At 38.8% G+C, this 12,255-nt stretch overlaps 1 gene segment (V, D, J or C); it reads left to right on the top strand.

Moving 5' to 3' along the window:
* Positions 1-3,051: 3,051 nt before the first annotated feature.
* LOC131350593 (T cell receptor alpha variable 19-like) lies at positions 3,052-3,594 on the top strand (the record flags this gene model as incomplete). The annotated part of the segment is given in 2 exon segments: positions 3,052-3,118; positions 3,296-3,594. Coding segments are annotated over 2 exon segments (366 nt in total), but the record flags the coding sequence as incomplete, so codon positions are not given.
* Positions 3,595-12,255: the final 8,661 nt, after the last annotated feature.

Here is a 12,255-nt window from a genome sequence, read left to right as displayed (position 1 = left end):
AGAAAGCACATCAGCATTTTTGTGACAGTGCCCCGGGCGATGAACAACTTTGAAGTCATACTACCCAAGCTTCTCGAGCCAGAAGCCTCTCTGGCCAAATGTCCCTCTGGTTCTCTCATCCTCAGGAGCCAGTGTAAGGTACTATGGTCTGTGTGTACAGTGAAGGATCTGCCCAGCAGGTACTGATGAAAATGTGCTGTGAACTCCACCACAGCTAAAAGTTCTCTACGCGTTGTGCACTAATTCTGCTCAGTTGGCGTCAGACTCTGACTCCCATATGCTAGTACATGTTCTTCCCCTTGCTGTAATTGAGAAAGCACAGTTCTGATTCCGAAATTGCTAGCATCTGTGTCCAGAACAAGATCACCACTGTCCATAGGGTAGCCAAGGATGGGGGTGGTAGTGAGCAGCTTCTTTAACTCATCAAATGCCTGTTGGCTCTCAGGGGTCCAGTGAAATCGGGCATGTTTCCTCAACAGGTTGTGAAGTTGCTTTGCAACTGCAGCAAAATCTTTGACAAACCACCTGTAGTAGGATGCGAGACCCACAAACTGTGGCCATTCTCGAATTTTCTGCACCTTCTCTGGGTCGGCGGCTATACCATGCTCTGAGACGACGTGGCCAAGGTAGACTACCTGGTGGCAGAAGAGACAAAATTTGGCGGGTTTCAGCTTCAGGTTCGCTTGGCACAGCCTTTTGAAGACCTGTGCCAGCCGCTGGAGCATTTCCTTTACATTCCTGCCCAGGACGATGATGTCGTCTACGTATACCAGGCAGATTTCCCACTGCATTCCAGCCAAGACACGGTCCATTAATCACTGGAACGTCGCAGGAGCATTGCAAAGGCCAAACGGCGTGATGTTCCACTCAAACAGTTCCTTCCTGCTGTAGAATGCTGCCTGTCTCACCTGTGGGGTCAACTCCACTTGCCAGTACCCGGAAGCAAGGTCCAATGTGCTAAACCATTTTGCCGTGGACAGTGTGTCTAGTGTGTCTTGGATTCTTGGGAGTGGATAGATGTCTTTTAGAGTGCGCTCGTTTAGTGCCCTGTAGTCTACACATAGTCGGTACGTTTGATCTTTCTTTCGTACCATTACAATGGGTGAAGCCCAGCGGCTATTACTTTGGGAGGCTAAACCAGCATCTAGACTCTGTTGGATCTGCTCATCTGCACTTTGTTGTTTTTCAAATGCCATTCAATGCGGTTGCTGTTTCACAAGCGAACCAGGCTGGATTTTAATGTCATGTTGGTACATGCCATCTTCAGTGTATATTGCAATGAAAAGACTACTGATGGCTCAGTAACAATGAGGAAATCTCCAGAACTAAGGACTGAGTTTTAGGCTTTGCAGGATATAAGAATTAGACTCACATGCTTTGTCACTTCTGTTGTGATGGAGTATATCTGTGTAATTTAACACTGCATTGTTTTGTCGCTTCATTTTATATGCCATGTATACTTTCATTTGTTTGTATTAAAGCTTTACACAGGAAACCTGCTCTCCACATAACATTATCTCTACAGATGGTATAACCACTACAGACCAGTCACTAGAACTGCCTTATTTATCAGTGCATCATTTGTTTTCTGCTCTTGTGCCCAGTGTTCAGTGGGAGAAAGTTCAATTCAATTCAGTTTTCTTTATTTAATTCTCTGATATGACAGAAAGTATATCATGTGAATTGATAGATTTTTTAAATCCAATGCAGTTTAAATGTTGAGATTTATGGCTGTTTTCAACAATTGTTTCCTGTTTGGTTTTACTTTTTTTACAGTTACTATTGAATAAATTATTGCTTTTCATTTAGAAATGTTATTGTTTTTATATAAAAAATACAAAAACAACTGTGCAGCATTTCAGATAGAAATACATTGGGAATTATAAATCCATCACACACTACTGTAAATATTAGATCTAATATAAAACAATTAATACAGAACATCTGTGTGGATGTCTAGAAAATAATGAACCATGTCAAGTGTATATACATGTATACATATGAATATATTAAGGGATGTAATTTCTTTACAGTTTATATGATTTATTGTAACAAATGTTTATTTATCTATTTAGACAGTCATTATGCATGTAAACACAACTGCATGTTACTTTGCTGCATGTGAGCTAAGGCAATGTCCTTTTACAAAACACTGAGTCATGATTGAGTATGATTGTATAAACAGATGAAATGGATGAAAAAGAAAACTCTCAGTGGAATTTGCTTTCCGTTTGTTTTATGATCATATTTGACCTGATTATAATACTAGTACTCGTGCTTTATTGACAACATATTTTCATCAGCCAACATTTTTTAGGCTGCAGTTGGAGGACACTAAGCAGCTTCTTATATTGTTTATGGGGTAGAGAGGGTTTGTATGTACTTATACATGATTATACATACATAGCTATAACTGATGTTAGTAGGTCATTTATATTATTCATTACTTTATTTTCATATTAAATTAAATGTTTCTTTGCAACAGTGAATGTAGATATAAATCTGTCATTTATATAAGAGAGCTCTGAACTGACAAAACAATGCTACTTATCCACCCTGTTATAACAGCTGTTATTAATATCAATAAGTCCATATTAACATGACATACTAATTTCCATTTGAATGTTTTTAAGTGATTCATATCGTATGTGTATATTCATGTGTAAACAAGATACAGACCAATACATCTGAAATGTATTTATGTGTTTAAACAGTTTAATAAGAGAAGCTCTGTGGAAGCATACTACAGAATATATGAGCACAAGGAATTGTGTGTAATAGAGAAAATGTATTCAGTCATGGCTGTTGTGTACATTCACATTGTATTATCTGACTGCAAATGAGTGAGAAAAGATCAAAAATAACTGTGATTATTCAGCTATAGTGGAATAATGTTGTATTGTGTTGGTGTCTCAGTTCACCAGTGTTGTGTTGATCTGTATAAAGTTATGCTCCAACAGCATCACTTCCTGGGTGTGTCCTTCTAGAGACGTGTAAAGTTCAGCACATACAGCACTATTATACAGAATCCTCACAGAGCTGTGTTCAGAAATGGATCAACTATACAACTTACTGTACATAGTGAGATACATACCACTGATTCTCACTCTAGTTACAGGTAATTTTCATCAATTCATCAATTTACTATTGGAATTAACTAAATTCATGATCTATAGAATTAATGTAATTTAATGTCTTGCATTATTTTTGGGGTATGTTGGGTATTACACAAAAATATTTTTAGAATGTTTTGATATCTGTATTATATCTTTATCAATATTCTCCTGTATAACAGGCAGTTTTGCAGATAAAATTTGGCCGAAAGATGAAGATGCCAATATTGTCATGAAGGAAACAGACACTGTTACTCTGAGATGTTCATATCAATCAAGCAGTGATAACATTTGGCTTTACTGGTACAAACAATATCCCAACAGTGCACCACAGTTTTTACTGCTTAAAGGAGCGAGGTCAAGAGATAATGAAGAGCACAACCCCTCTGGCTCTCGATTCAATGCAGAAACATCCCGAGACTCTACTAAACTTACTATCAAACATCTGCAGATCTCAGATTCTGCACTCTATCACTGTGCTCTTAGAGTAGTAGCACAGTGATACAGAGTCACTGAGAGACTGTACAAAAACCTATGAAATAATTCATTTGAAGTTTAACGTTTAATATCAAAGATACTTCCTTTACCAACTTATCAGTTAACCACAGACAAAAAAGACATTTGTGGTAACATATGCAGCTGAAGAAAGAGAAAATAATAAAGAGGCACTGTGTCACTTGTTGCTGGTGTGTACTGTTTTATATTCATTGTACTTTGCTGGCCAGTTTGTCCCATGTTTCATTTAAATTATATATATTATATTTATTTACATGTATAAAAACAAACAAAGATTTGTCGTCAACAATTCACAACATTCAGAAGTGTCTAAATCAAGAGGTGTAGTATAATCTAGTGAAGAAGAATATTTTTTATATTTTAAGTTATCATAAAATAACATTGTCAATCGCTTCAGTGTGATGCAGTAATTACAACTAAAACATTACATCTAAAATAAACCCTGGTGTCCCTCTGCCCCCTGGTGAGACATATTCTGATCAACAGTGTCAGCTGCAGGAAGTGTGGAGCTCCACAGGCTATGACAGTAAACTCCTTCAGCTTTATCTTTCAGCAGATTACCATCTCTATCATGCTGCTCTTTAATCTTTTACTGTTAATGCTTCTTCTAGGTATGTTCATCTTAATATTAGTTCTTATGACCAAGTTGGGACATGAAGTGTGAGAAATAGCACAGGTTTATATACACTATATTGCCAAAAGTATTCGCTCACCCATCCAAATAATCAGAATCAGGTGTTCCAATCACTTCCATGGCCACAGGTGTATAACATCAAGCACCTAGGCATGCAGACTGTTTTACAAACATTTGTGAAAGAATGGGTCGCTCTCAGGAGCTCAGTGAATTCCAGCATGGAACTATGATAGGATGCCACCTGTGCAACAAATCCAGTCGTGAAATTTCCTCGCTCCTAAATATTCCACAGTCAACTGTCAGCTGTATTATAAGAATGTGGAAGTGTTTGGGAAAGACAGCAACTCAGCCACAAAGTGGTAGGCCACGTAAACTGACGGAGCGGGGTCAGCGGTTGCTGAGGCGCATAGTGTGAAGAGGTCGCCAACTTTCTGCAGAGTCAATCGCTACAGACCTCCAAACTTCATGTGGCCTTCAGATTAGCTCAAGAACAGTGCGCAGAGAGCTTCATGGAATGGGTTTCCATGGCCGAGCAGCTGCATCCAAGCCATACATCACCAAGTGCAATGCAAAGCGCCGGATGCAGTGGTGTAAAGCACGCCGCCACTGGACTCTAGAGCAGTGGAGACGCGTTCTCTGGAGTGACGAATTGCGCTTCTCCATCTGGCAATCTGATGGACGAAGTCTGGGTTTGGCGGTTGCCAGGAGAACGGTACTTGTCTGACTGCATTGTGCCAAGTGTAAAGTTTGGTGGAGGGGGATTATGGTGTGGGGTTGTTTTTCAGGAGCTGGGCTTGGCCCCTTAGTTCCAGTGAAAGGAACTCTGAATGCTTCAGCATCCCAAGACATTTTGGACAATTCCATGCTCCCAACTTTGTGGGGAACAGTTTGGAGCTGGCCCCTTCCTCTTCCAACATGACTGTGCACCAGTGCACAAAGCAAGGTCCATAAAGTCATGGATGACAGAGTCTGGTGTGGATGAACTTGACTGGTCTGCACAGAGTCCTGACCTCAACCCGATAGGACACCTTTTGGATGAATTAGAGCGGAGACCGAGAGGCCAGGCCTTCTCATCCAACATCAGTGTGTGACCTCACAAATGCGCTTTCTGGAAGAATGGTCAAAAATTCCCATAAACACACTCCTAAACCTTGTGGACAGCCTTCCCAGAAGAGTTGAAGCTGATATAGCTGCAAAGGGTGGACCGACATCATATTGAACCCTATGCATTAGGAATGGGATGTCACTTGGGAAGTTCATATGCGAGTCAAGGCAGGTGAGCGAATACTTTTGGCAATATAGTGTATATAGGAGGTAGAACAGAACATGTATGTGATGCCCCAGAGTTAACAGGAATGAGTCACAACACAGCAGTGAGTTAAGGTGATATATTGTGATGTAGTGATATGTACAGCACAGTGAACTGTGAAGACTTCAGGGTGGACCAAGACCAAAAATAACAAAACAGAAACAAACTGAGATTAGCTATCTGACCTAAACAAAAAGAAAAAAGAAATGAACATCTCCAACAAAAATGGCAGTCATAGCCCCTCGTGCCAGTGAATACATACAATGTCTCAATATTTACATGTGCAAAGAAAGATTATATACACAAGGAAGCAACGATTAACAAGAAGCAGATCAAACTTGTAGTCAAGGCAGGCAAAGGTCAAAATCAGAACAGTAAAACACAACACTGAATCTCTACACACACGCAAGCACAACACACCAAGTGAGCATTGAAGTTGGGGTTACTGGCTTCCATCCCAGCCTTGGCAGAAGTGTTAACTGCTGGAGCTGAAGCAGTAAGGAGGGCTAGAGTACAGAGGGGACCAACCTGAAGGACTAAACACATATAAGACAGAATATACAACACAACCTCACCGGATGTAACACTTCATATTAGTTCCAAGATGTTTTCATATTTCATTTACTTATTAAAAAAATCTTTTCTCTTTTTAGCACAGGGGAGCACATCAATTCAAATGACTGAGCATCTTATATGCATTTTGGTGAGAGGCTTCATGTGGATTAGAGCTGACCTACTGACCTATTTAGAAGATGGGACATTTAGCCAACAGAACATAATTCCCAGGCTGTGACACAAATATGTTAATATGACGAATTACAATTTGCATTAATATGTGTATCATTACATAACTCAAGTCCACAAAGGATTCATTCATTAATCTTCAGTAAACACCTGAGCAGGATCAAGGTGATGGTGATAGGGTCACTGTCACTATATTTAGTAAAAATCAGCCTTAAACAACATTCAATAAATTCTATTATGAAAATTCATGTGACAGAGCTGACATGACTATGAGTAAGTAAAAGTGGGTGGAGCTCGATGTGGTAAGATACAGTTTAGAAAGTTTCACAGAGATCCTGCCATTTATACCTACTGCAAGAGAGACACAACAGTCATGTTACTCTTCTTTATTTTCATAGTTGGTAAAAACATTGGTAAGTCATTTATATTATACACAAACTTTAGGTGAATGTTGTAGGAACCTGATACCTAAACATCATTCTTTTTAAAAAAAATTAACACCCTTAAGCAATGAAAGTAGAAATGTTTATGTTGTTGTAATGTTTTACAGCAGGTGCTGTTGACAGCAGCATTACACCAGAACAAACCATCATATCTTCAAGTGAAGGGCAGCAACATCACACTGACCTGCAAATATGATGATTCAGCTGAATATTTCCACTGGTATCGACAAAAACCTCAATCAGAACCAGAGTTTCTGCTGCTGACTTCTAAACACACAGATGGTGTCACTAAATCTAAACACGACCCAAGACTATCCACCAAAGTTCTTAAAAATGAGAAGAAAGTAGATCTGGAGATCTTTCCTGCTGCAGTATCAGACTCTGCACTGTACTACTGCACCATGGAGCCCACAGTGACACAAAACTCAAACAGACTGTACAAAAAGTCAAGCTGCATGTTTTTCCTCAGCAGGGGGAGGTGGTTACCTGTTTCATTCAAATACAGGTTTTCTTCTTATTTCTCAGACTTTGACGTTCATTTGCTTTGAATTTCAACAATGATCCTGTTACATATGTTGGAAATATTTATTGGTTGAATAATCAGATAAACAAATCCTTTAAAAATAAATATTAATCTTTAATCAAAAAGAATTATTAAGGTTCATGCTGTTATTTTCCTGATATAATAATAAGAAGGTAACAAAAATTCAATAACAATACATATTTAAATAAGTTAAGATGCTAATTTTAATGTAAGACTTCACTCTTCATTCTATGGCAGTTTATAAAATAGCACTTGATCCAGCACTGATATTAGCCAGTCAGCTTTCTCAGGCAGCTGTGTGCTCCTTCTGTCTGTTAGTGTTGGTGTTACATGTTATTTGTGATCAGACAAGAGCTGACAGCACAAGTTAGCAAGTTCATTAATTGTGTTGAACAGAAAAGACTTCTCTTGCTCTAAACCCTTTGAGCAGACAGAAAGATATTCAGCCAAAAATATCTCACTAAATCACAAGTTGTGGTTGAAATGGAAATGGTTGCTCCACTCCAGACTCTCACTGTGCTGCCACATGTTCACTCAGTCTCCACAGCACTAAGTGCAGTTTTCATAGCCAGTGGTGGCAGCTTTTAGCCCACTGACTTTAGCTAGCTTAGTAAATGACAGTGTAAAGTTCACATGTCTTTTGGTGTTAGAGTCCTGTGACACAGCCCTGACCTCTAACTCCAAAAATATGTATAATGGGTGTAGGAAAACATATTTTGAGGGTCACTCAAAAATCTATTCTAACATATAGCACTATTATACAGAATCCTCTGTATACAGAGACTCAATTTAACAACTTTTTGGTAAAACTCATTTGTGAAAACATTTGCAGCTGAAGGAAATGTGGATTACTGAGCGTTTAACACAAATACATTGTTCTTCAAATGAGAGACAAAAATTCTTTGTGCAGTTGTAAAGTTTATTGCCTCTAATATAAAGGCACTACAAAGCTATAAAAACACAAAAAAGAACATGAAGTTGATTGTTCACCTCAGAAGCATATTTGAGTTATTATAAATCCAACTATGAAAAATTGAGAAGACAGAATATAACTAGCAACATTGCTACAAAAATGTGGAAGATAATTAGCGTGCTGTCTGTTAGCTTGATGATAACATGTATTGGGAAGCGCCATAGACATGCTAACAGAAATTAGCATTGGCGTCACGACGCGAATAACACGTAAAAACCAGAGAGTGAAAATGAACCATGATTCAAAAATGAATTCAGAATGTGGTCGTACTTACAGGCATATGTTTCTATGATCTAAAAATAACTTTAAAGTCTGTAGTTGTGTACCGCTGACAGTTTATTGTGTCTTTCATTACATCTGTAACTCTTCACTGTTCACATACATTACTCAGATTCCTAACTGCTCACACTATTTCACACAACAGAAAACTATAGTATTAGCTATTATAAATCACACAAGCTGGCAAACTGTTAGAATATAACACATAGAGGACAAGTCTTTCAATGTAAAGGAGTGGAGAGAGAGAGAGAGAGAGAGAGAGAGAGAGAGAGAATAGATTATTAGGACCACAGTTTTTAATAATGAAAAAAAATTCTACAGATATATATAAACAGTATGCAGAACAGCACAGTTGTCATGAAAATCCATGAATACAAGTAGGTGGAGCTAGAGGTGGAGATGTACATCAAATAGTAACACTGACATTCATTTCTAAAGCTAGAGGTTTGAACTAAACACTCAGGAAAACAATGTTGTTCCTCTTCGTGGTGTTTTTCACTCTTGCTGATGTTGGTAAGTTCATATACACTGCACACAAAATATTATTTTTTCTAATTAAGAAGACACAATTTTCCATGTGAAATGTGTCATTTATGATTAAAATATCACAATATTGTTGTAATGTTTTTATAGCAGAGGCTGCTGACAATAACATTAAACCAGATCAAACCAATGTATTTTCAATGGAAGGCAGCAACATCTCACTGTCCTGCACATATACTGGATCAGTTAACAGTCTCCACTGGTATCGACAAAAACCTGGATCAAGACCTGAGTTTCTGCTGCTGATTCTTGAAGCCATTGAACAGGTCACTGAGGCTCAACCACCGGATCCTCGATTGTCCATAACACTTAAAAAAGAGCAAGATCAAACGAATAAGAAAGTGGATCTGATCATCTCCTCTGCTGCTGTATCAGACTCTGCTCTATACTACTGTGCTCTGAGGCCCACAGTGACAGGAAATCCAGCTGCACTGTACAAAAACTTTCACACAGTTTTGTTATACTGAAAGCAGCTTTACCAATGCTTTAGAGAAAGTTCCATGTCCTTTTGGGGATTCTATCTTTCTCTCTTGTGGTGATTGTCATGTTTTTTGGAGGTGATGCAAAACTGCACACAAACTGACAGTGACCTGAACACATCATCAAACTGGGGATCCTGAAGCTGTGATGCAGCAACACTACCTGCTGTGTCACTGTGCTATCACACTGTTAAAATCCTTCTGCTTAAAGTGTTTTCTTGTAGTGTGGGTGTTGTGTCATTGTTAATAAAGAAATATTTCTACTCTCATGGTACAATTCCATATTCACTGATAACAAGTGCACTAAAGACAAGGCTCGGCTCAATCCTCTTATTAAGTTTTATGTATTTTGATGCCCTCAACTTTAACAAGCCATAAACATATTTAACGAAAACAATGTATAATTCTTTTTATTTTCTTTATAATATTTCCTAGGCTGTTGTCACTGACCCTTTCATTCTATGTGACTTAAATTGCATGTGATTAGTTTACTGGTGTTGTAGGGGGTGTGTACACTACATGCTCACTCACAGATGATGTTCACACACTACACCATCTTTCACCTGCTGAAGTGTCTCTGACGCTTAAATCCTTCTTCTTATGAAAATAATCATGAGAGCTGTGAAAGTGAAGCTCTGATTATGCATTTGTGGTGAATGGAATGTGTTATTATCAATACTAGAATATGGTTTAAGAGAGAGAGAGAGAGAGAGAGAGAGAGAGAGAGACTTTGACTTTTGATGGTCATTTATTAAATCCAATTATTTGTTCACTTTAGCAGCACATCACACATCCACAAGGGAAAGTGAATGAATAAACAGATAAATAGATTTAATAATTAAATAAATAATTAGTCAATTTATAAAGATAGATAGATAGATAGATAGATAGATAGATAGATAGATAGATAGATAGATAGATAGATAGATAGATAGATAGATAGATAGATAGATAAACAAACAAACAAACAAACAAATAAATAAATAAATGGCACATCAAAAAACTAGTTAAAAAACTATTAAAATACACAGGAAGTTAAACAAAAAGTTCATCTGAACTCAGGTGCAAACAGCAGTTCATCATTTAAAATAGTGCACACGGCTCCCCCATAACACCACATCAGCTGGAACTTTTCAAGGTCATTCATATTTTTATAAAAGTTGAAATCAACAAAGACCCTTGTTTTGACCAGTCTCAAAACAAGGGTTACATTAAAAAATTACATTAGCATCATGTTGTGTGTTCTGTGTCACTTTTTTTTTTCTGCTGGTGTAGATGGCCAGTTTCGCCTGGCCCAGGATAAAATTGACCAGCTGACACTTGAACCTTTCTTTTCTGGTGTATTTAAAACCAAGGATAAAAACCTGTGGGGTAAAAACCGTGTTAAAACGCTCAAAAACACTCGCTAAAACACTAAAAAGTGGACGAAGTCTATAACAGTTCATAAAAGCATGAAACACTGTCTCCCTCTGTAAACAAAAAGAACACTCGTGTGACCTCTGGGTTTAAAATACAAATAAAACATTAACAGAGACAATGCCATGCAGTATTCTCCACTGCAGGTCACCTGTTCTTTTAGTTAACGGTGGTTTGTACAACGTTCGCCACTCTGGCTTTACATCATCATTCAGCCCATTGGACACTGTGCCAGGGCATGTCTGCCCTCCCGTCTAACCATCTCTTGTTGTAAACTTTGACACACAGTTTGTAGAGGCTCTTACCCAAGGCTGTGTTAAGGCCTATAGCTGTTCTTTCCCCATCTCCAAGGAGGGGACCTGAGACCTCTGACAGATTGGATACAATAGTTAGAACTGGATTGAGCTCACCCACCTCAGAGCTGACCACCCCTGTGCAGTAGTACCTGAGCTGCATGCGCTCCTCAGCTGTGAGTGCTGACCTCCACCTCTGTAAAACCTGTGCAATCATATGTACAGACTTTACTTAGCTTTGTTCCTACATCGTCTTTGTGAGCAAAGTCTGGCCCTGACAGTTGCACCAAGTGTCACAGTCCTTGTGGAGATCAACGCTCTAGTTAGGGCTGAAGAGATCCTGCTGGTGACATTCAGCCGAGTGCCATGGATGAGAGGTTCATCGAGAAGCCAGCACAGTGACGAACAGTCCTCCTTCTGCAATCTGAACTGGTTAAAAACTTTAAAAATACCTTGATAAAAAGCAGGTAATCCAGTTAAGCTTAATTGCTTTGTGTCCATTAAAAACAGTGACCTGTCCAGACCCCATCCTCCCACTGTGTGTAGTATTCCATTCGCAGCTGCTCTCCATGAGAGGTTCTCTGGGCCAGTGAGGAGCTTCTGTACATGACAAAGACGAAAAGCCACAGTCCTGCTGGATAAGTGGATAAGTCCTTATCCGCTCTCTTCCTTGGGTAGGTATAGGATGCTTTGTGGTAACCATTACAGCTTGTCCCAGAAGAAGTCCACCATCATGGCCTGCAGGTCTGCTAGCAGTTTTGGAGGGGGGTCAATACAGGCCAGTCTGTGCCATAACATTGCAGCAACTAGATTATTTACAACCAAGGTTCTACCCTTATATGACATCTTTGGAACGAGCCACTTCCATTTATTCAGACGTCCTTTTAGCTTTTCACTTATGCCCTTCCCAGTTTTTCTTAACACAGTTGCTGTCTCCCAGGTACACTCCCAAATATTTAAAACCACCTG

Source organism: Hemibagrus wyckioides, unplaced genomic scaffold, assembly GCF_019097595.1.
Source record: "Hemibagrus wyckioides isolate EC202008001 unplaced genomic scaffold, SWU_Hwy_1.0 Contig5, whole genome shotgun sequence".
In the NCBI taxonomy this organism is placed as follows: domain Eukaryota; kingdom Metazoa; phylum Chordata; class Actinopteri; order Siluriformes; family Bagridae; genus Hemibagrus; species Hemibagrus wyckioides.
Note: the sequence above shows the minus strand (reverse complement) of the source record. Positions and strands in the feature narration are given on the sequence as shown.